Raw genomic sequence first — 25,476 nt, 5'->3', positions numbered from 1 at the left:
ATCCTCTTTGAAAAATGGCTAATAGTACTGCTAAAGCTTAGTAGTGATGGGCTAGCACGAAAACCGAAATCATGTTGCAAAAACTGTCAAATTATGCCAAAAACGCCCCAAAACTTCTAAATCAAGGCACCTTTGCAAAAATATATATATAGGGGAAAAAAAACTATAACGTTAATACAACAAATATAGCATGACTGTTGGTAGTGTAAATGCTCGGTTAAGAGTACAGTAGTGCATATGTTGCCATAGTTTGACACTAGAGCACATTATGTAATATTCCATAATTTCCTATGGGACAATATAATGTTTGAAACAATTCCAAAGGTGGCCTTGGAAGCCCTTTGCTAACAATAAAACCGAAGAAGTAACTTTGCAGAGGTGTGTACTTGACACCGACAGGTATATCCTGTATCCTGCAGTATTTTTTATTATTATTTTTTTTTTTCTACCTGATGACATTTCCTCCTGTTGGCGAAATGGCGTCATGGCCGCTCCTCATGTTACATTCCACAAACTGAGAGAACCGCAAACAAGTCGCCGGGATTCAACGCGCACGTCTGATTTTTCAAGGATGAACTCATATAAAGCCCATAAACTTGTTCCGGGGCCAGACTCTAAAGGCAATGTTTTAATTTGTCTTTTCAATTTTAGAAGCATACTCTGATATCTTTCATTAAATATGGACAAAAGTAATAATCCGTAGCTGAATTTGTCTGACGTTAGATTAGATCCTTCTCATCTTACAAAGTATGAAGACATATTTGACAACAAACTTGACAGTGATCGATTGGTAATAAAGTATCACATATGTAAATTCATCCATCCCTCCATTTTCTTAGCCGCTTATCCTCATGAGGGTAGTGGGGAGTGCTGGAGCCTATCCCAGCTATCAACGGGCAGGAGGCGGGGCACACCCTGAACTGTTTGTCAGCCAATCGCAGGGCACATTGAGACGAGAGTCACACTTGCAATCACACCTTGGGGCAATTTAGAGTGCCCAATTAATGTTGCATGTTTTTGGGAATGTGGGAGGAAACCGGAGAAAACCCACGCAGGCAACGGGGAGAACATGGAAACTCCACACAGGGGGGATCGAACCTGAGACCTCAGAGCTGTGAGACCAACAATTTCCAGCTGAGAATCTGTGCCCAAATATGTAAATTCATTTCGGAAAAAAAGAAATTGTACCCATTTTACCCACAGTGCCATCTATTGGATATAGTTGGGCACTGTCCCACTTGCACCTCATGCAAAATTGACCGTGTTTAATTTTGGCCAGTGATGTAAAATTGTTCAAATAAGACAACAAATTCAGGCCATTATTCTTTTTTTTTAAATTGCATTTTATTATTATTATTTAACCCTTGTACGTCCCCTTCCCTTGAATCAAGCGAGGAAGGACTCAGCATTTTTTTGACATTCTGTAAACTCTCAAGGTCAACACATCGGCAATCATTTTTGGGATGTTTCACCGCAGCCGCGAAACCGCGTTTTTATTTCAGGGGTTGGGGGGGGGGACTTTCACATACTAAACCTCGTCCGCTTTTTGCCTTTTTTCGGAGACTGCCTGCGCATTTTCCTTACACACAAGGACAGATTCAATTACAAAAGCAGAGAGAAAAATGAGCTCTGCAGTAGAAAGAAAAAAAAATAGAAACAATGTAGGAAAAAAAATCTGACTTGTGGGAGAGGTTGCCAGATAGACCCCCCCAAAAAAAAAAAAAAAAAAATTGTGTCGACGGTAACATTTAGACCTCAAAAGCACTTCTGCTCACTTTAGGAAGCCGAATCGACACTTTTCGGAATGTCATGATTTCGAAACAAGCACAGCAGAATCTCGGCCCAACACGAACAAAAATCTCTCACGTCACTGAGCCGTCAAAAGTATTCAAATAAGGACAGTTGTGTGTGTAGGAAGGGGGGAAAAAATAATAACTCTCAGGACTGACAAGTAAATAACGTTGTTCTTCCAGTATCAAATAAAAAAAAAAGTGCCGTTTTTGGTCACATCCTTTAAAAAAACAAACGTGTTTTTTTTTCTTTCTTTCGATATTACGCTATCGTTGGAAAAAATGCTAACTTAAAGTCTTAAAGGCACTGTGTTGTTCCTAACCTTGGCCTTGCAATACAAGTTCCTCTAGTCCTGTTTCCACAAAGCAGTGCATTTTGGGCTCAGTTTGGTACCGGGATGATATTTTTGTGTTTAAATATTGGTGAGTGCGCCGAAATTTTGGTACCATCGGGTTCGTGACAGCAGAGGTCGTATCCCGAACTGAAGTAATTGACAATTGAAGGATTACTTCATTTCTACTTACACGGAGAACCAGTCACCGTGGTTTGTGTTTCTGCCATCAACAAGTATGAATTTACCTTTTTGGCAGCACATTTAACATGATTAAAAACTGAGAACTTGCGCATTGGTCTACCGAGCACAGTGGTCACGTGCCTCAAGATTTACGTTTTCATCATCTTTTTTTTTTTTTTTTGGTAATCAAAAGCTACGAAAGTAATCCTTGTCTTGATGTTCCAATTACAGTGATTTGGTAAGGGAAATTCCGGTGGTTTGGATCAACAATGTATCCAATAAGTCATGTAATATGTACTGTATCTTGAAAATTTAATGTTAATCCTCTCTCATTTATTGGTGTTTTGAAAAGAATTTTATCGACAATTGGGAATTTTCAGGGGCACTACTATTTTCACGAGTCACATGACCGAGGTGGGCGGACGTGACGTGTTATGTGGCTCAATTACAATGGGACACAATTATGGCCAGCGCTGATTTTATCGGATTTATCCTCATCTGATGAAAAAATAGCAGCATCGATTGATCGGGAAGACGGAGGAATACTTCCATACACAGCCGTGACCGGCTCGGCCGCTCGGGAAGACGGAGGAATGCTGCCATACGCAGCCGTGAGCGGCTCGGCTGCCCGGTTGATCGGGAAGACGGAGGAATACTTCCATACACAGCCGTGACCGGCTCGGCCGCTCGGGAAGACGGAGGAATACTGCCATACGCAGTTGTGAGCGGCTCGGCTGCCCGGTTGATCGGGAAGACGGAGGAATACTTCCATACACAGCCGTGACCGCCTCGGCCGCTCGGGAAGACGGAGGAATACTTCCATACGCAGCCGTGACCGCCTCGGCTGCTCGGGAAGACGGAGGAATGCTTCCATACACAGCCGTGAGCGATCAACCGAGCGGCCGAGCCGTGAGCTCGCTCCCCGAGCCCTGGCGCTCGCTCACTGGGGAGCTAGCTCACAGCTCCCCAGGCTTTTGGAAGTATTCCTCCGTCTTCCCGATCAACCGAGACTGCCGTTTCTTCATCAGATGAGGATAAATCCCAGAAATCAGCGCTGGTCGTAACGGTGTCCCATGTAATCCGAGCCTTTGGCGCGGCACCTCATACGTCACATCCGCGCACATAGGTCGTGTGACCCGCCTAAATGGCAGCGCCCCTGAAAATTCGTAATTGTTGATAAAAAAAAAATCTTCTCAAAACCACATTAAATGAGAGAGGATTAACATTACATTGTCAAGATACAGTACATGACCTGTTGGATACCTTGTTAATCCAAATCACCAGAATTTCCCTTTAAACGCTTGCGTCCTTAGGTTCCCATCTCCATCATCAGAAGTTGAGAAGGGGGGGGGGGCAAAATAACACAATGGATCACTTTTTGGTACCAGTGTGTTGGGGTACAAATCAAAGTTCTTGGGTACTCAGAATTTGCATTTCCATCGCCATCCATAAAATATTGTTGAGGGTCACAAAATAACTGATGTCGATCAGATTTTGGTCCCCTTGTGATGGGGCGCCTAAAGATTTGGGTTTCCGTCAGCAATAGTAGACAAACGCATCAATATTTATCCGTATGATAGCACTTGCCAACCCCGCAGTTGGGTTTTGAACTCAATTAACCCGAGTGAACTAAACTGGACCGCTTGGTGGAAACGTGGCTTTAAGGCACGACAGCGACATTTGAATGAGTCGCCGGTACGCACACGTGGCGGAAATGTGGAACAGGAAACAGAAGCGATGTTGATCGTTCATTTGAAAGCAGACATTCTTGTTTTTCTTGTTTAAAATGACAACGGAGAGAAGGGGACTGAACCCGTCTGATGGGTTTCGTGCGAATGATCCAGTACAGGAACAGCAAAAGACTTTGAAACCTACACGTAATGTCCTAACACCTTAAGTTATGTAAAATACACAATATGTTGCAACGGCGTCTTCTGTTACGTGATAGGTGCACGGTAAGGTCTCGGGAAAACACGGAGTCCGGGGCGTCCTTCGGATTTGGCAACCGGCGCCCTTAAAGACAATCGTACATGCGCAGCGTGCGCTCCAGTTGCTGCACCACGCGCTGGTAGAAGGCGATCTGCTCCCTGAGGTACGCCTGCATCATGTCTTTAAAGTCCACCTCCCGCTGCCGGTGGAAGTGGCTCATCTCGGCCTGCAGCGCGAAGCCGACCGTCCGGCAGCGCTTGCGGATGCCGTCGGCCTCGTCCTGGTCCATCTTGCCCTCGTCCGTCATCCGCTGGCTCTCCTTCACCTTGGCAAAGGCACCTTGGGGGTGACGAACAAAATAGGACTTGTCTTAGTTTTAAATTGCCAAATTTGAAGAATTTTTCTTGGTAGCACAGCAAAAACATACCAAGAACCTGACAAACTGTAGAACAGTAATCTCTGGACATTTGCTTTAAACAAAATGTCAGCTCGAGTGGCGACTAGAAATGCCGAGCCCGGTTACAAGTAGCGCGAATCGGGGACGCCTCTTTGATCAAGGTCATTGTCAAGAGATGCCACAAGATGGCAGCAAAGCACGGTTTGTCGAGACAAAAAAAATGTTCGTCAACTGACGTCAAAATAGTTTCAAATTCTTGGATGGTCCTGTTTTTGCTAACTCAGGGGCGTCAAACTAATTTTTGTCGCGGGCCACATTTGACTTACGGTTCCCCTCGGAGGGTCGTTATGAAAATGAAATAAAAATCTTTAACCGCCTCGTCAAATTTACATATGAAATTTATGAACTCGTTTTGCAATCAGAAATCGAGAGTAATGGGTTTTTCAACCATTGTTGTTTGGTAACACAAAAATGCTTGTCATATATCTCGTGATCATTTATGATATGACAATTTGAAATTTTGGGACGGATTTGAACAAAAATCATTAAAGTTGATACATATGATTTGCCTTCGTGGGCCACATAAAATCATGCGGCGGGCCGGATCTGGCCCCCGGGCCTTAGTTTCACACCTGTGTGCTAACTGATTAGTTGACTTATCTATTTAAAGTTTCCATCACCAAAAAGTAAGTACCCTAATTTTGAACCTACAAGCCGTGACTTTTTTCACACACTGCGGTTTATGCGGTGATACGGCTAATTTGTGCATTTTTTTCAAACGGCACTCGAACGGAAAAAGGCAAGAGTGAGACCGGTGGAATATATGTGCCAAGGAAGTGACTTTTACCGGCCATGTTAGTGCTGCCCTAGCTTTAGCACTGTGCTAGCCTGTTGCTGCTGTGTTACTGGCACGGCTCAGTGATTTGTACCGGTAAATTTTTATTTTAACCAGCCCACCTAGCATTAGCGTTAGCGGCGCTTGTCTCTAAAAGCATGCGGCGTATGTATGTACCAAATGGTATTTCCTTTACAACTGTACTGGGTGAGGCTTATAACCAGGTGCGCTCCGTAGGCCGGGAATTATGGTATAAGAAATCACCTTAGTAATAACAACTGTGTTTTCTGGCAACAATTTCTTTGGGAAAGTTTGGAGAACTTCTTCCTGTTGTCCCTCCAGTGCCACAGTCTCTAATCCTAATCCTCCAAAAAAAGTTTAATGCATATAATTATGAAACTTCTGCCAAATAATGGGACCTACATAAAAATGTAACATCTTAAAATGTTTTGGACTTCAAATAGCTTTTGATTTCAGTAAGTGACCTGCTAATGATGCAAATTCAACAAGACTATTTTCAGTTTTTTAAGACCCGCAAAAAGTCTTAAAACTCTATTGTGCTCAATAATGTGCAACTGTGTATTTAAGATTTTAATTTCTCAAAAATCTACAAACACTGTTAAGATTTGTTCAAAAAAAAATCCCAGTTATACTCCAGCAGTTGATAACATGAAAATTATGCTGACTGTAATTTGTGTTAAGTATTTAGGAAAACCTGAGAATAATCTACTTTTGCAGCAATAAACATCCCTATAAAAATGTTTTAAGAGTATTATTTCCAGAACATTCTGTAAGTGACGTAAGGAAAAGGTAGTTTAGCACTGAGACTAATAAACTCTCCTTTTTTTTTAATTGCTCAGGGAGGCTGTGCATAATTGTATGAACGTTTTAGCGTAATTAAGCATCGGGAATCCACAGAGCGCGGAAGCAGCAAAGCACACGCTATTTTTCGCCTCGTTGCATACCAAACGTCTGAGGGCAAGCGGTAACCACGCCGGCCCAGACGGCCACGACGTCACTTTTCCACGGGCACGTCGCCGCCTCGCACCTACATACGATTATTACGACCTGCCCAAACGGTCGAGCTTGAATGCAAAAACAAACAAACGGGAAAAAAGGAATATTTCAAATTTTTTAGGTGGGCAATCTCCTTGTCGAGCCGGGACAGGCCCGCCGTCGCCGGGGTAACGACAACTCGAGTCGAGTCGGCGGGTCCCGGAATTTCAACGGAATTCCTGGCGAGCGTGCGGGAAAGCACAGAGAGAGAGGAGACTGTGGAGATGACCTACATTCGTGCGCTCCCTTTTCCACATGAGAGGAGAATGTGCCGTCGCTACATAGCGTGGCGGCCGGCATCAAGAAATGTATTTGGGCGGGGGGGATAATGAGGGTCGAAACGACGATTCTGGATCAAGTCCAGACACAAACATATCTAATCGATGGCTCGCTAAAAAGCACCGAAAGCAAAGCACATCCATCACCTAAAAACCTCACCGGGAAGTCATCAGGAGATTCCCGTTCTCCTCCTCCTGTTGTTGGATGGATGGTGTTTTTTTTTTTTTTTAGATCACCACAGTGGTATTCCAGATAGATAACAAAGTAGGGAAAACAACCCCCCCCCTCAAAAAAAAAAAAAAAAAAAAACAGCGTCAAGATGAGCTGCGCCATTCTGCCACGGTCCGATGCAAAAACTGCAACAGGACAAGAGGCCAGTAAGCTCTGCCAAAAAAAAATTCAACTAAATTACAACAAAACCGAGACAATTGTTTTTGGCAATAAGGAAAAGAGAATTCCTGTTAGTAGACACCTGGACTCGCTATCTTTAAATCCAAAGACCAAGTCCGAAACCTTGGTGTTCTGATTGATTCCGACCTGACTTTCAACAATCATATCAAATCAATTGCAAAAACTGCCTTCTACCATCTGAAGAACAAATCGAGAGTGAAGTCTTGTCAAGCAACCCCGGAAAAGCTCATCCATGCTTTTATCTGAAGTAGACTCGACTACTGTAATGGTCTTCTGACTGGACTCCCAAAAAGAGTATTAAACAGCTGCAGCTCACGTTCTGACCAAAACAAAGCAGTCAGAGCATATAACTCCAATCCTAAAGTCCTTGCACTAGTTTCCAGTCAACTTTAGAATAGATTTTAAAGTTCTGCTCGTGGTCTAAAAAAAAAATCACTAAATGATTTCGGTCCTGAATACATGAAAGAAATGCTAACGGAATACAAACCCAGTCGAGCTCTGAGATCGACTGACTCGGGTCAAATAGTGGAGCGCAGATTCCAAAGCAAACATGGTGAAGCAGCATTTAGCTATTATGATGCACACAAATGAAATAATAATAATAATAATAATAATGGTGAGGTCAGCCCCAAGTATGAATGTTTTGAAATCCAGGTTGAAAACGCTTGTTTTTCCTCATGTTTTTTTAGAATATATCCACTTTTTGATCATATTACTTGCGCTGTATGCGGTTTTAACTGTCTTTTTTTATATATTTTGTGTCATTTTTATTCCTTTTTATCTCTTTGTTTTCAAATGCCTTTAATCATGTAAAGCAGTTACCTCGTGTATGAAATGCGCTATACAAGTAAATTTGTTTTGCTTTGATGACTTTTGCCATAACGAGTAGCATTTAGTGGTAAGATCACCACACCCCGAAAAAATAAAATAGTCAAAATAAATGAGAATGAGGGTTTGAACGCATTTCGTCCGATTCCTGATGCAAATATTTCCAGATTTTGCCAGCATTACTTGGTTAAAACTCCAAACGCTCTCGCAGTTGGACAGCCAGACGGCTTGCTTTCCGATAAGGTCACCTGCCTGCGTGAATTTCACGCAGCACACGGAATGTTTTATATGGCGGCACTGTGACAGCTTAATGATCTTTTGGAGGGTAGCTCGTCTGTGAGGGATTAAAAAGAAGGGAGAAGGGGGTGCCGGCTGACCGTCTAAACAGCGGCGAGGGGTAGGGGGGCCGGGCTTTATGAGGATGGTCAGATTAACTGTGACCACAATCCCGCGGGCGGCTGAACCTGGCGTCTGCTCAATTTTCTTTTCCCACAAGCCTCGGGGGGCAGGAGGAATTCTCAGAGACAGCGCGCAACGCTCTCACGAGTTTCGAGCATCTATTCAACACAAAGGTGACGCGACGCCCTACTTGCGTTTACTGTACGAGTAATTACACGGCCAGTGAGAGGACCACTGACATATTTATGACATCATTACTATTGTTGATACGGCTGTCGTTGTGCCCATTGTTCTCTCGTGGCTCTCCCGCTCATTCAACCAATCGGTCCCGATATCTCTGTCCCCCATCTACATTCAGTCCTTCTCTTTCGTCTCTCCATCTCAAACCCAACTGGCTGGGACCAGTTTGAGGTTTATGTTTAGTAGTGTTCGCCACTGTAACATTAAGCGCAGATTGAACAACAACACCGCACTTTAGTACAGGGTAATAAAACAAACTGTAGTTGAATAATTATTCAATTAAGATGTATCCATTATCTACCGCTTTATCGGGTCGGGTCGCAGGGGAAGTAGCTTCAGCAGGGATACCCAGACTTCCCTTTCCCCAGCCACTTCTTCCAGCTCTTCCGGAGGGATCCCGAGGAGTTCCCAAGCCAGCCGAGAGACAGTCTCCTGGGTCGTCCCCGGGATCTCTATCCGGTGGGACATGCCCGGAACACCTCACCAGGGAGGCGTCCGGGAGGCATCCGAATCAGATGCCCCAGCCACCTCATCAAAGCTCCTCTCAATGCGGAGGAGCAGCGGCTCGACATTGAGCCCCTCCCTGATGGCCAAGCTTCTCACTCTATCTCTAAGGGAGAGTCCGGACACCCTGCGGAGGAAACTCATTCCGGCCGCTTGTATCCGGGATCTTGTTCTTTCGGTCACGACCCACAGCTCGTGCCCATAGGTGAGGGTAGGAACGTAGATCGACTGGTAAATTGAGAGCTTCGCCTTTCGTATTGCGCATAAAAGTTCAATAAATAACTTCCGTAATTCCCGGCCTACAGAGCGCACCTGGTTATAAGCCTCACCCAGAACTTTTGTAAAGGAAATACCATTTGGTACATACATAAGTGCTCACATTGAAACTCACATTGAAAAACGAGATATTTACAAAGAAAGACGGTACACAGAGAGTTTAACGCTAGCGCCGCCGTGCTACCGTTAGCACCACCGCGTTAACGCCAATGCTAGCGTCGCGCTAACAGGGCCAGTTGAAAAAAAATACCATTAAAAATCATTGACACACGGCAGTAACACGCTAGCGCAGCGCTAACAGGGTAAGACCTGTAAAAGTCACTTCCTCGGCAGATATATTCCACCGGTCTCACTCTGACCTTTTCCGCTCGAGTGCCCCCTTGCGGCCCTTAGAAAAAATGCACAAATTAGGGCCATCACCGTATAAACTGCAGGGTTGAAAGCGTGTATAAAAATACTCGGCTTATAGGCTGGAAATTATGGTAAATGTTCAACTTAAACATTAAATACGACTCAACTATACTGATCAAATGTACATTAATGGATTTAACATTTCATCCACGGTAATATTATGAATTAATTCGGAGATTCTTCGGCGTATCACCAGAGGGAGGCTAATGTACTAAAAGTTGGACATGTACGACGCTTTAATAATGGCCGCCACGGCTATTGACAGTTGGACCACCAATGTTGGACGACGCAGGAAAAATCTAACGCGCAACACTTCATTTATTGAGGTGCTCGTTTAACATGAGTGATGAAGCGATGAGACGGGCTCATGATATGACAGATGAGGGAAGGGGAAAAAAAAAACTAGAGTGGGAATGAAATTTAAGAATGCAGGACAGGCTCAAATCTTTGCAGCAGCCAAAGTTGCAGAATTTATCTTGTAAATCTACGGAGCTGTTACGGAACACTGACCCAAAATAGTTCTAATTCTTTTGCTTTTGCTCCCTCCCTCGGAGCCTCAGAAGAGAAAACAGAAACAGCTTCTCTCATCCGAGCACAGATCTTTCTTAAAGGGAAGTGCAAGTCATTGCAGCTGCTACAATATCCATTATTAGGTCATGTTTGGCCACGTATGAAAAAATATGTGAATAATCAAAAGTTGAACTGAGCCGGAGAAATTCTTTTGAGATTTCCAGGGGCCGTCGGGATGGGATTTGCGAATCTTGACCTCCCGGCCCAACACTCGTGTCGTTTAAAAAAAAAAAACAATAAAATAAAAAAATCACATCAAAGCCGGTGACGAGCATCCCCATGTGCGATAGAAACGGACATTTCATCTGAGGACGGATATCGCCATGCCAACTGCGAGTGCCAGAGCCGTGTCGCTGTGGCTACAGCAAAAGCGAGTGTAAAAGAAAAAACACCAATAACCAAGAATCACAGCGCACACTTCATTTTTCTATGTATATTTTTTTAACCCTAGATGAAATTGGGCTGTTTTGAAGGGGCGGTTGTCGTCAATCCATTTTCTTTGCCGCTTATCCTCACAAGGGTTGCGGGGAGTGCTGGAGCCTGTCCCAGCTGTCAACGGGCAGGAGGCGGGGCACACCCTGAACTGGTTGTCAGCCAATCGCAAGGCACATGGAGACAAACAGACGCATTCGCAATCACACCTAGGGGCAATTTAGAGTCTCCAATTCCCATGTTTTGGGGATGTGAGAGAAAACCGGAGTGCCTGGAGAAAACCCACGCAGGCGGGTCCAGGATTGAAGCCAGGATCTCAGACCTGTGAGGCCAAAGCTTTGCAGCTGAGCCATCGTGATGCCTCGTTTGTTTAAAACATCCATCCATCCATTTTCTTTTGCCACTTATCCTCGCGAGGGTCGCGGGAGTGCTGGAGCCTATCCCAGCTATCATCAGGCAGGAGGCGGGGTACACCCTGAACTGGTCGCCAGCCAATCCCAGGGCACATAGAGAGAGACAAACTGCCGCACTCACAATCAGACCTAGGGGCAATTTAGAGTGTCCAATTAATGTTGGGTGATTTTGGGATGTGGGAGGAAACCGGAGTGCCCGGGGGAAACCCACACAGGCACGGGGAGAACATGCAAACTCCACACAGGCGGGTCCGGGATTGAACCCGGGATCTCAGAAATGTGAGGCCAACGCTTTCCAGCTGAGCCATCGTCCCGCCTTGTTGTTTGTTTATAACATCCATCCATTTTCTTAACCGCTTATCCTCACAAGGTTCGCGGGGAGTGCTGGAGACTATCCCAGCTGTCAAGGGGCAGAAGGCGGGGCACACCCTGAACTGGTTGCCAGCCAATCGCAGGGCACACAGAGACAAACAGGCGCACTCACAATCACACCTATGAACAATTCGGAGTGTCCAATGAATGTTGCATGTTTTGGGAATGTGGGAGCAAACCGGAGTGCCCGGAGGAAACCCACGCAGGCACAGGGAGAACATGCAAACTCCACACAGGCGGGGCCGGGATTGAACGCAGGATCTCAGAACTGTGAGGCCAACGCTTTCCAGCTGCTCCACCGTGCCGCCCCGTTGTTTGTTTAAAACATTACAAAACAAAATGTGACATAAACTATGGATGGAATGAGTCAGACGAATGCGTGCAAAACAAGACGTGTGTGTGAAGGGTAAAACATTATTAATTTTGTTTTCCTGAGTTTCATGGTCTCTCAATACAGCGCGTCTACTGCGATACACATTATTGAGCTTGAACAGCACCTTAAGGGACACAAACGGACTCCCGTGGCGCCTTCCAAGAAGCGCAAGATGGAACGTTGAATGGGCTCACTGAAGGAAGACATTTTTATCTTTACGGATACCAGCAAAGCGCCGTGCTCCGCGCGCAGAACGCCGAACGACCGACTGATCCAAACATAAACAAATGCAGATGTTCTCGACTGCTACTTTCCACGTGTTTTCGTGACGGGGCCAGCGTTTTCGTCCAGACGTCAGCGCATTCAGCCAACCTCCTTCCACAAAACACCAACCAGTTCGCATGCCATGCTCCAAATTTGGACGCGTGTTTTCCTTTTAAAGTACCAGCAGGGAGCCCGGGGTCACAAATGGCCTGTGAAGGCGTTTGATCTACCCCGATGTAATGCAAAAAAAAACCAAAAACAAAGGTTCAAATTTTGTGTGTGTCAAGCAACTTCCCTGGGATAGTGGCTCGGGAAGTTATCAGTTCAACAAAAAAAATGGACCAAAATAAATACTTGATAACAGCTCTAAAATATTAAAGCGAATGTACAGTACTTGTACAGTTAACTGCCTTGAACCTGATTGATGTTAACTGCCTCTAACATCCTCGGGTCAAATTTCTTTTAAGATCAAAAAGGTTCTTTCTTTGACTTTGGTAACAATAAAAACACTGCGCGAAAAGCGGAGCTGCGTGAGCGCTGAAGAGAAAATATTGACAAAGAGGCAGAGCAATTTTCACGAGGCCCTCGGACGGCGCGCTCGGGGCCACCTGCTGCTCGACATAAATCAATATCAACAGGGTTCGTCCTTTTATAACAACGACCGTGCTTGCATGTTTGATATGTTCATCCCACTTATGAGACCCTTAAAAACAGCAGGAACTAACAAACTGACATTTTTCTTGTTTTAAAGCCATGAATTTAACATTTTGACCACTGACTGGATGATTTCATCACTTAAATTGATTAAAAAGCACTGGGTGTGGGTGTCACATTCAAAAAACAGCTAGAAGCACAAAACTGCCACCAGCGGGCGTGGTGGACACGGACAAATAAAGGTGGCTCTCCCCCGGCTGAAATTCGCCCCAAAAAGTAAACAAGAGTCGTTTATAGTACTTTTCCAGCCTGCGCCGTCGTCCCATTAAGGAGCTCTGATTTACTGATTCTGAACAGAGTGTCAGCTGGATGTTTTATGCTGTGGTCGCCCACATGGATGTCGTGACTCACTTCCTGTAACTGTCCGCCATCTTGCAGCCAAACAAGCCACGGCTTGGCAAACGTGGAGCTTGTCGGGCAACGGGTTCCTGGTCTACTGTTAAAAACTGTTAAAAAAAAAAAAAAAAAATCGTAGATTTCTTGCTTGGTCCTGAAGCGAACGCCCAAAAGGTTTTAAACATCAGTTGTGACAGGTAAAATCTCTCCAACTGCCAAAATTCCCATGGTTAACTTCTCATGGAATTTTTTTACATGCAAATTTTGAAATTTTACGTGCCCTTGCGACCCTATTTGGGTCTTGGCCTCTTTAAGATTAATATGGTTCTCATCGACCTAAGTCAGTAATTGTAAAGGAAAGGCTAAGGGTTTAAGATGAAACCAAACACGAGACGACAGAGTTGAACTATGACCTCAGTCCAGGAGCTGGTCCAAAAACTGGTTTGGTTTAAATTTCAACATTGACTTCCCTGCAGAATTATATCTTATGTCTTTAAATAATTAAAATCATCATGGTTTTGCAATTATCCATCCATTATCCAAGCCGCTTATCCTCACAAGAGTCACGGGAGTGCTGGAGCCTATCCCAGATGTCAACAGGTAGGAGGCAGGGGATAGCCTGAACTGGTTGCCAGCCAGTCGCAGGCACATCGAGACAAACAGCCGCACTCACAATCACACCTAGGGGCAATTTAGAGTGTCCAATTAATGCTTCATGTTTTTGGGATGTGGGAGGAAACCGGAGTGCCCGGAGGAAACCCACTCAGGTGAGGTGGGGACACATGCAAACTCCACACAGGGAGGGCTGGTATTGAACCTGGGACCTCAGAACTGTGAGGCCAACGCTTTCCAGCTGAGCCACTGTGCCGCCGATTTTGCAATTAGTTAAATCGAAAAACAGGTAGAGCTCAATAAATTAGAATATGCCAAAGAAGTCCACTTTCACTATGCAGTTTATTATCAGGAAAAGCTAAAAAAAATGCTTTAAAAAGCCACATTTTTTAGGTTTGGAACACATTATTTCTTTTTCCATTCATTGCAATGGGAAACATCGATTCGCTTTTCGAACAAATCACTTTTCGAACCATTTTCTGGAACGGACTGTGGTCGAGAACCGAGGCATCACTGTACTACTTTTTAATGTTAGTCATGGTGGTGGTACGTGAACAGTCAAGTATAGTCTTGGGTGGTACTTTTTGCTCTCACAAATTGAAGAACCAGTCCTATAACGGGATTATTGGCCGACTAGTGGAATCAGATGAGAGATAACAACAATAGAGACACTGTTGGTGTCATAATGCCAACAGACTTCTTAGATCCTTCGCACTAATATTGGTCTCAGAAGATTTTCTTCATCACAGAAAGGCTTTTGCATTTCAGTGCCACAAGGCCGAGACAAAGGGTTCTGGGAGACATCTGCGGTCTGCGTTGGTGTGAATCAGCAGTGCAGCGGGCCAACATGCGCAGAAATGCCGCAGCGTGCGGATTTGACGGTTCGTGTGAAGACGAGAGGACCTCGCCTGGGTTCAGATTTATGAGTAAGCAAACAGCCCCGGGAGAGAAAAAAAAAATGCTCTCTATGGTCGCCAAAGTGGATAGCGCAGCAAATAAGCACAGTAATAAAAGACACAAATGTTTTCCAAGGAAGGCTTTAGTCCACAAATACTACTGACCTACATGCCGGTCTGTATTTGTACATGCTTGTTACATTTATGAAACAACTGGATGCGCCCAGAGGGTCGGATATGTGATACATTACTGAACTTTTGACGACCGTACCATTCCAATCAGTTATCCAATTTAAGTGCGGCAAAAAGTTTTACCGATTAGGTAAACACAAAGATTTTGTAACCCTACTGATGCAGTGCCAAAATGTGATATTTTGCTACTCCACTCTTCTTTTGCTGGAGGGTGATGGGAAAGGAAAACTTTTAACTGACCTAAAACCTTAGTGAGTAACTCAACTTAAGAGCTGATTTACTCAGATGCCAAACAACGGGTGCTAAACAACATTTTACCCTTCATTCTAAGATTCTGTCTGCTGTTGGCAACAGGCGTTTAGTACTAGTAGACCGCTGTACTTGAAAGAGACTTTTGCTATTTAACTAGCTTTGATGGTTTTTAAATGTGGGAGAATGACAGTTTGAAGTGATGGAATTGGAAGTGTTAGTGGAAGCCAAATAGATTACTAAGTTACAGAAAATGATTCTGATAACCAGTGAAGCCAGTTAAATGTATAAAAAAAACATTGTTTGATTTAACTTGTTTTGAGGGTGAAGAAATTAAGTGAACAGTGGCGTAACGCTGCGTTCAAAACTTAGGACATCACACCTAAAGAACTGTTCAGGGAGACTCTAATCATGTATGAAGGCAGCAGAACAGCGGTGAGGTGTGCCGTTGATGTCTCAGAAGAATTTAAGGTGGAGGTGGGACTGCATCAGGGATCCGCGCTGAGCCCCTTCCTGTTTGCGGTAGTAATGGATAGGCTGACAGAAGACGTTAGACTGGAATCACCTTGTACTATGATGTTCGCAGATGATATTGCGATCTGCAGTGAAAGCAGGGAGCAGGCGGAGGAAAAATTAGAAAAACGGAGGCACGCACCGGAAAGGAGAGGAATGAAGATTAGCCAAAGGAAAACAGGATTTATGTGCATGAATGTGAGGGGCGAAGGAGGAGGAGTGAAGTTCCAGGGAGAAGAGATGGCGAGGGTAGACGACTTCAAATACTTGGGGTCAACAATACAGCAATGGTGAGTGGGGTAAGGATGTGAAGGAACGGGTCCAAGCGGGGTGCAACAGTTGGCGGAAGGTGTCTGGTGTTCTATGCGACAGAAGAGTCTCCGCTAAGATGAAGGGAAAAGTTTATTAAACAGTGGTGAGGCCGGCCATGATCTACGGATTAGAGACGGTGGCACTGAAGAAACAACAGGAGGCAGAACTCGAGGTGGCAGAAATGAACATGTTGAGGTTCTCGGTCGGAGTGAGCAGGTTGCATAGGATTAGAAATGAGCTCATTAAAGTTGGATGTTTTCGAGACAGGTTTAGAGAGAGCAAACTTTGATGGTTTGGACATGTTCAGAGGCGAGAGAGTGAGTAAATGGTAGAGAAATGGTAAGGATGGAGCTACCAGGGAAGAGAGGGAGAGGGAGACCAAAGAAAAGGTTGATGGATGTTGTGAGGGAGGACATGAGGACAGAGGGGGTTCGAGAGGAGGATGCACGAGATAGGCTTACATGGAAAAAGATGACACACTGTGGTGACCCCTAATTGCGACAAGCCGAAAGGAAAAGAAGAAGAAGAAGGAGGAGAAGGGAGACTCCAGCAGCAATTTTGTGTGCTGGAATGAAGCAAATGCAAGTAAAGGCAGAGTTGAAAGTTTTTGTGATTCGTGATATGGAAGGACTCCTCCCTGCGACCAGGTCCAAATAAGTCTGAGATCATTCAAAGGCTCCAAGATCACAGTGTCGCCCCCCCCCCCCCCTCCCCTCTTCTTATTCTGGCCTTTCAAACAAAAATGTTTGGACAAGCACAAAAGATCTGTTCTCCCCCAAAAGTGCTGCGCTGTCCTGGCCTTGTATTCCAGCCCAAGTATTTGAAGACGCAAAATCAGCAGTCACAATACATCTCACGTTTGGTGAATCACGTTTGGAGATGCTAAATTCATTTATTCGGATCTACCATTGCCAGAACACGCAAAAATTAATGATGCATTTTTTTTTCCGCTTTGCCACCCACATTCCTCGGTGTGCCCGCTAAGTCCATTAGCATCCATCTGTTTGCATCCATTTTCACACGCACGCTAAACTTCAGTACAAAAAGACCCTCGGATGAGAAAAGGTATGGATGTGCCACAATATGGAGGACAGCTAGCTTCTTTTTTAGATTAAAAGTTCCTGCAGGCGTGCTTCAGGCATCACAGCCGGGCTGTGGCATTTTGCGACAATCGCTGCTGAGTTCTGGTGTGCATCAACGCAGCTTTTATCCCCGCTATCGGCAACAAATGACGCCAAGAAGAAGGCAATTAGGACAAGTCTTTCCTAAGATGAATAGCATTATCGTGGCATCACTGCAAATAACTCCAGTCTGTGGGATCTTATAACAATTAAGAAGAGGACATTTTGGGGTTGGGTCCACTGTTGCGTTGTACTGTCAAATATTTGCTCTGTGGACGCTTGGCTCGGGGAAACACTGCGGTCACCACGGATACGGTAATGACAGGAACTGATGGTGAACTGGAGCTGCCCACTCAGCAGTCTTGTGTTTTGTTGAAAAGGAACAAGTTTCCAGTGAGTAATTCCACCGTTGAGCTTTAAGGCAAACCCGTAAAGACACGATTGTTGAGTCACCTTTGCTAGTTTTGGCATTAAAGACATTTAATTGCTCATTTGTGTCACTTCAAACAGATGTGACATTTGATCTTCGGGAAAAATACAGTCACACATAGATGTCAGGTAACTGGTTCGTAAACCAATGAGAGAGGTGTCAAAAAGTAGTCTATAATTTTGGTACACAAATCAAACGCTTTTGCCACCCTACATCAATCAAAAACTTAAATCCCACGGTAAAAAAAAAACTCTCTCCCCCAGAGATAATTTTTCCACACAGATTAATGTTACGAAAGAAGCACGGTCAGTCGATCTACGTTCCGACCCTCGCCTATGGGCACGAGCTGTGGGTCGTGACCGAAAGAACAAGATCCCGGATAGAAGCGGCCGGAATGAGTTTCCTCCGCGGGGTGTCCGGGTTCTCCCTTAGAGATAGGGTGAGAAGCTCGGTCATCAGGGAGGGGCTAAATGTCGAGCCGCTGGTCCTCCGCATTGAGAGGAGGCAGATGAGGTGGCTGGGGCATCTGATCTGGATTTCTCCGAGCTGTGGGTCGTGACCGAAAGAACAAGATCCCTGATACAAGCGGCCGGAACGAGTTTCCTCCGCAGGGTGTCCGGGTTCTCCCTTAGAGAGAGGGTGAGAAGCTGGGTCATCAGGGAGGGGCTCAGTGTCGAGCTGCTGCTCCTCCACATTGAGAGGAGCCAGATGAGGTGGCTGGGGTATCTGAACCGGATGCCTTTCGGACAACTCCCTGGTGAGGTGTTCCGGGCATGTCCCTCCGGAAAGAGACCCCGGGGATGACCCAGGACACGCCGGAGTGACTATGTCTCTCGGCTGGCCTGGGAATGGCTCAAGATCCCTTCCGGAAGAGCCACGGTATATCCCAGAGGTCCTTATGATTCACCGACGCATCCACGCGGCCAGGTCACATCACAGGAGGCGACAAGACGCGTTCTGGGCGCGGGACGCTCCAACAAAGGAGCGAGTGTTACACGGCGAGGTCACATCTGCACTAGCAAAGCCCTGATGAGGCCCGGAGCGCAATTAGCCACCGCAATCCAATCCCTGCTCCTACGTAAACGTCACAAGAACAGATGAGAAGAAGCAGATGGCCACGAGGGGAGATGAAAGACATGGAAAACGGAAGGTGGCAAAAGTCTCAAACTTTTCACACGGATTTAATGCAATTCAAGAAAACAACCGAGACTGTTTCATTTAAATGTTGTGTATTAATAGGGAATTTAAAATCCAGATTGTCACCTTGAGAAAGTTTTACCTGTTCTGTTGACCATGCTCGTAACACAAAATGATCTCAAAATTATATTTCCAAATTGAAATCAACAGAAAGGAAACTGGAGTATTCTGTTTCAGCCTCATTCTGTTTGTTTTTAATAAGAATGTTACCACTCCATAATCACATTTTTTTCTGTCTTTAAATGCTTTTAATCATTAAAAGCGTTCGTTACCTTATGTATGAAATGCTCTATATAAATTTGCTTTGAATTTCATAAAACATAGAGTGATGACGTAATTAAATAGGATGTCAACAGTATAACAGAACATGGAACTTTTCTAAACTAAAGATAGAGGGGATATTTTTCATGTAATATTCGGAATGAACACTTATAGATAGGGCAGTGGTACATGTTCCAGCATTTCATCGAGGCGCAGGTTTGATTCCCCCTTTAGTGCTCGGTCCCAAGACCATACATGAAAAGGGTCGGTTTTTGCCAAGAGAAATTCCGGTGCAAAACCTGCGCCAAACAAAATCAGGTGAGTGACTATGATCTAAACACTTCGGCGGAATCTTACAGGAAACATCGGGAAATCTACCGGAAATTTTCCGCCCCTTTGTAACCATAAGAACGAGTCGGGGAGGGAGTGGGGAAGATGAATTCTAAAGCAAAATAAACATGCTGGACGCACGCCTCAGTTCTGACATAACCTGGAAGTCAGCTCCCGAGAGACTTCTGAAATCAAGAACACATGGCGTCACGCACGCAGCACGGCATGCATCTATTTGAGATATTTAACATTCCAGCATATCTCGGTACAACAAGACATCCCAGAACGTGCGATACACTTTTTTTAAATGTCAAAACCATCCAAATGCTATGGATGAGCTTCGACGGGTGACCTGGAGCCTACTCCAGTTGGTTTTTGGTGCGAGGCAGTGTACACCCTGGACTGGTTTCCACTCAAGTGCGGAGCACATCTAGACAAAACAAACATTCCCAACAGTGGACAATTTAGAGGAGGGGTGTCCAAACAACAACCCGGGGGCCATGTGCAGCCCGCATTTCATTTTTAGAGGCCAGCAGCATACATGAAAACTGGGACTATCTAACCTAATCTTTTTTAGAGGCCAGCAGCATACATGAAAACTGGGACTATCTAACCTAATCTTTATCAGTCACCGATTTGACAGGCGCGTGTGCGCCCGTGCGCCATCGCATTCGCAAATCTGCACAGTTGAGCACGAAAAATCCCGCGCGTAAAATTTGTTACAAGTAGAGCAGTCTTGACCGATATTCCCTCTAAGCTGCGCCACTGCGCAATTGCGCACTTGTCGCACACTCTCAGCGCACATGAAAACCGATCCAGGGCAGTGAACCACAGCCTGACGTCTTTTGTTTTTAACACGGAAGCACACGGTACGGTCTCAAACAACGAGCTGCTGCTCAGCCTACTTCTACTTCCAAGTTTACCTGATACCGCACCCCTACGCTCTTAAAGGGGTACACTCAGAATTACAAACAGAACACACACCCGCAACTTTATATCTGCGGGCATGACTGATGGAGCACACCCACAACTTTATATCTGCGGGCATGACTAACCATGCCAACACTGCTCTTCTCACCAATAATGTTCAGTTTTGTCTTGTTGAGTTTTTAGTCGACGGGGCCTGTATGAGCGATGGCACTATTTTTAGCTGAAACCTGTTTGTCGATCAGAGAAGGGGATCCCTAATTAGCAGACAACATTCGTCAGTCAAGGAGACATGCTGAGAAATCCTTTTTTAAAACATTTTTTTTTTTGGACTCAAATTTGAAGAAGCCTCAATTTATGGTTTCAATCCGAATCAGTCAATCACTCAGCCACATCATCACCATGAAAGCTCATGATTTTTAATGAAAAGCACATAAAACGGCTAATTTACCTGAGGTACAATCTCGAATTTTAGAAACTGTGGCCTTTACAAGAAAGACCGTGGTTGATTTTTGAACAAATGGTGCTTTAGGAAGCAAACCTCAAGTTTCCGTCTGTCTTTCAGAGATTATTGCTCTACATCACAGCAAAAGATTACACATTTATTTTGAACAATATGACTGTCAAAAGAAGTTGGAGTAAGCCGGGGTCTAGCATCACAAATTCCATATCGGTTTTGATGAAAATAATGTCCAATAATGTTCACTTTGTGCGCAGTATTGTCAGAATACTCCTAAACCCCTTGATCAAAGTGCTAAGCGATATAACTGACTAAATTATGAAATCAAAACTGGTCGGAATACATGCATCACAATGGCTGATCCTGATCCTTAAACGTGAGTTTCGGTTAACTGCTGGTTTGACAACAACTCTGCTATTTCTGGGTTGACAACATGCCTCTTGGAAACACTGCACGTGCGGTTCAGAAACAAAATACGTGCAGAATATTAAATAGATTATCTCCCATTGTGTTTGTAAACATTCTTTCTAACTGGAGGAATACTTGGAGTTTCGGAATGGAGCAATACCACGCGGCAGCATGTGACTTACGCTCATGGGTGACTGACAGTCCTATAGACGGTTATCGCCGACTGACACGCAAACACCGAGGGACCACTTTTAGCCTTGATTTTGAAAGGTTGGTATATACTGGAGGAGGCGGCGGGTGAGCCCATCAGTCATTCGTAATGACATACCAAGCACAAATCCTTATGGTTCCTATTAGCGGACTCGAGCTAGGGCCAAATTCGGGGATTTCTCGCCAGGGACCTCAGAAAGCTGCCTCAACCATTGTTGTATGCTACAATCCTGGTGGTCTATGTGCATTTTCTTCTTGTATCTCATTAGAGGACTTATGAATTCCCTCCATCCAGCTTCATAGATCTTTCTTTTTAAAGATATTCTACAGGTTCTCTATAGTGTTTAAGTCAGGGAATGATGGTAGCCACACCATACATTTGTCTCCCTTTCGACACACAAGTATAGTAAAGCAAAATAATTTAGAATAAAATCCAAGTTTAAAAAGTTCTTTCAAATCTTGCATTTAGGTACTGAAAATTTCAGACAACCCTACCTAGATGGTCAATGAAGGCAACGGATTCGGAGACATTTAAAAAAGAAAAACTCAACGTCAGTACATTTCCTAGTTTTACCCAACCTCACAGTACTCTAAAAGTACTGATGTCAGAGTTTAAAAAGGTTCCCTTGAGCATATACCTGTATCCAGGGGCTACAGTCTAAGGATTTGATGAATCCCACATAAAATCCTGGTCAAAGTGACGAAGTGGTCATGAGGTGCTTTTTCCTGATTGGTCCCACCCTTTACGTCACATATGTCCTGCTAAGTTGAACATATCCGGCATTAGGTGGTCAATACTTGCGTTGGCCGACTAAGAACCTCAAAGGCGGACCTTACGATCCCATAAAATGGCGCCAAAACCCTGTCTTGATCTGAAAGTACGGTTGGACCAAGGAAGTATATTAAAGTGATACATCTCGAATCGAAGAACAGCTATTTGGGGGAGGAACTACGTTAGCCCGTGTTGTTACCCCGTCTTCACCACTTGCACGAGTTAACGTACACTTGGGTGGTTTATTGTTTTCTAAAATCAAATGCTTGAATTGTGTTCAACTGTTTTGGGGTCATATTTTATGATACAATTACAGTTTAAACTTTTAAATATGGGGAATTATAAACAATTATAAGGGCTCAGAACCAATCTCCGCTAAAAAGTATTGGTCTAACCTTTAGGAATCTATGCAAGTAGTGAACATCCAAACTATACGCATGCTGACCAATGGAGATACTAACCACAAAACCCCGTTCCTTAAGCCCTGAGCCCAGAACCTCAAAACTGTGATTTAGACATGCTAACCACTTGTCCACCACTCCTCACCCCAAAGACTCTTTGTGTGAGAAGCGCTTGATGGATTGTGAAGTTGTAAAACTCGCACTGGATTACCTTTCTGTAGATGAATAATGTCTGGGAAGTTGGCGAGCAGGCCTTGGTAGAGGGACAGCGTGTCCAGCATGTGGAAGAGGTCGTACTTGGGCTGCTCGGCGAACAACTCGCCAATGTTCTCGTAGGTGCGGCCAGTGTGGGATATGGCGTTGTTGAGGGCCTCGGAGCTGTGCGGCGGGTCCAGCATGAACGACTGGCTGATGGACTGGAAAGAGTTGCCCAGACGCTGGAACTCCTTCCTGAACCCGCCCAAGTGCTTCCGTACCAGCTCCGAGGCAACGTGCGTGAGCTGCATGACGCTGTCGTCCATCTTCTTAGCAAAGTTCTTGAAGGTGTCCACCCGCTCCTCCACGTCCTGGAGGTCCTGGTGCTCATTGGGGATCTGAAGAGTCAGCATGAAGTGGGCCCCCACCATCTCGTCCTTCTCAGCTCGCCTCTTGCCGAGCTTCCATTGCTTGTCGTCGGCGCACATCAGGAAGTGCTCGAAGCCTTCGTACTGGGAGAGCACCGGGTGGCTGGTCATGTGGTTCATCCAGAGGATCAGTCGCCGCTTGCGCTTCTCGATGAAGTCCTCCTCAAAGCGCCCCGTGGCCTGCTTTTCTGGCAGGTGAGGCACAGAGATCACAGTGAACTTGTGCAACAGGCGGTTGTAGAGCCAGTCAAAGTGCTTGTAGCGCCTGTATACAGGCCGACCGGTGTGGCTCGGAGTCACCCGGTATGAAATGTAAGTCTTGATGCCTTTAAACTTGGTCTGCTTGGTGGGGTCCTCGATGGAGCAGGAGAAAGGCTGCGGGCTCTCCTTCCACCCGGGCCCCTGGGGCCTCATCTCAATGGTGTAAGACTCGGCTATCTTCGCCATCATGGGGACGTCCCCCAGCACAAACGCCTCCACGCCCGAGCGGACGAAGCTGGAGAAGCGGTTCAAGTTGCGGCCCACCATGCTGCCTTTCCTGGCACTGGAGATGCTGTCCTGCCTCTCCATTGGCGGCTTGGCCCGGTAGTGGACGTTGGGGTTGTTGGATGGCGGACTTTGATGGGAGTGACCGTTGGCCCCGGGGCTTCGGCTGTGATCGGAGTCCTCCACCACAGTGGACCTGTCGTCCCAGTCGTCCCAATCGTCATCGTCGTCGATGTCGTAATAGGTCGGTTGCGTGTTGAGCGTGGTGTTCGTGGTAGAGGGCAGGAAATAGGAGTCGTTCCCCAACGAACCCGCCGGGCTGATGGAGCAGTCGGTCACGTTGGAGTTGGAACGTGTGCGGATGACCTCCACGTAGGACGCCGGGAAGAGGCCCCGCTCGCCTCGGCTGTTCTCCCCCTGGAACCATCCGTCCACCGAGTTCTCGTCAAAGATGACCAGTTCCTCGTTCTCCTGGATGCTTATCTCTTCTTTGTTTTCGCTTTGGAATGTGTAGAGGGCTTTGGCTTTTACCGACATCTTGACTTTCTCCAGTTACGAAGCAACAACAAAAATAATAATAATAATACCAAATAATAAATCTACAGGCACATGGTGCCGAGCGGCTGTATTGTAAATAGAATCTGGGACACGTTCATGAATATTTCAAGTCATCTCACATGACGTGGATCAGGTGTGCAACGGCACCGTCAGTCGAAAACTGTTTTGTTATGCTTCATTTAATATTGCATATGCTTGATTTATACTTCACTGCTACTCACTGATGTAAACACTCTTTCGTCTAGAAACGGAGTCATTTGCATGCACTGAAATCCCCTCGTGAACGCAGATTGCTACTTCCCTGTAACAAGTCAGTTTCCAAACCGGTTTCGGCTCCCGCAACGAGGGTTTTTAAAAATCCTCCGTTTGAAAAGAAAAAAAAAAAAAAGAAGCAAGATTTCTTTTCTCTCCCCCCCCCGACCGGTCCCGGATGCAAATAAATCCAAGCGAAAAGTGCACTTTTGTTGATCGCGATGGAATCCGTGGACATGGTGAGGCGGCAGCGCCACATTTCCGTCCTTCCTTCCCTCAGACACGAACTTGCTCCGTGGGGCTCGTAAACAGGTTCCTGCGCATCTTCGCTCGATCGTTTCTGTTTCGAAAGATCAAAGAAAATCACAACTTCGTACCGCTCCGGATCATCTCGCGCAAGCGAGCCGGTATTGTTCCTGAGGCTTTATTTGCTCACAGCCCCGACACAAAGTAACTCTTTCCATGACGTGAGACTGAGACAATTGGAGACGAGCTCGGGCTGTGTTCCCCTTGCAAGTCGCCTTTCCCTTGACTCGAGAGCGACAAAGGGGGAGATTGTGGCTCAATGGCGCCCTCCAGACGGACATATTACGTAACTGCAACAACAACACCGTTTTAGAAGGTTAAATTGAGATGAAGACATTAAAAAGCAATGTCATATTGAGCAATTAAAAAGCGGGAAGTCAAGCAATTAAACATGACAAAAATTAAACTCATTAAATTAAACCAACAAAAGTGTAAAATGTCCAATCAAATAATTGAAACATGTAAAAAGAGAAACAAATATCAAATTCAGGGGTTGCAAATTTGCAACAGGTTCAATATAATGAAAATTTTTAAGTCCAGAGTATCATTTTATAGTATCAGATTTTTCTCTCTGCATAATTTTATTAAGATAAAAATTTTCATTACAACGATTTAA

At 45.2% G+C, this 25,476-nt stretch overlaps 1 protein-coding gene across 1 annotated transcript; it reads right to left on the bottom strand.

Annotated features, from left to right (window-relative positions):
- Positions 1–1,324: 1,324 nt before the first annotated feature.
- Positions 1,325–25,260, bottom strand: snx33 (sorting nexin 33). Its single transcript, XM_061822994.1, has 2 exons — positions 22,847–25,260; positions 1,325–4,573 (listed from the first exon to the last, which is right to left on the bottom strand). Exons 1-2 carry the CDS (start codon positions 24,279–24,281, stop codon positions 4,320–4,322), a joined length of 1,689 nt encoding a protein of 562 aa, XP_061678978.1. The 5' UTR covers positions 24,282–25,260; the 3' UTR covers positions 1,325–4,319.
- Positions 25,261–25,476: the final 216 nt, after the last annotated feature.

Source organism: Syngnathoides biaculeatus, chromosome 6, assembly GCF_019802595.1.
Source record: "Syngnathoides biaculeatus isolate LvHL_M chromosome 6, ASM1980259v1, whole genome shotgun sequence".
In the NCBI taxonomy this organism is placed as follows: Eukaryota; Metazoa; Chordata; class Actinopteri; order Syngnathiformes; family Syngnathidae; genus Syngnathoides; species Syngnathoides biaculeatus.
This window is presented reverse-complemented; position numbering and strand designations above follow the sequence as displayed.

Coding starts and splice junctions, on each gene's coding strand:
- snx33 (XM_061822994.1), bottom strand. CDS start 24,281: ATGTCGGTAAAAGCCAAAGCCCTCTACACATTCCAAAGCGAAAACAAA. Junction 4,574..22,846: donor CATTATTCATCTACAGAAAG/GTAATCCAGTGC, acceptor GTCACCCCCAAG/GTGCCTTTGCCAAGGTGAAG.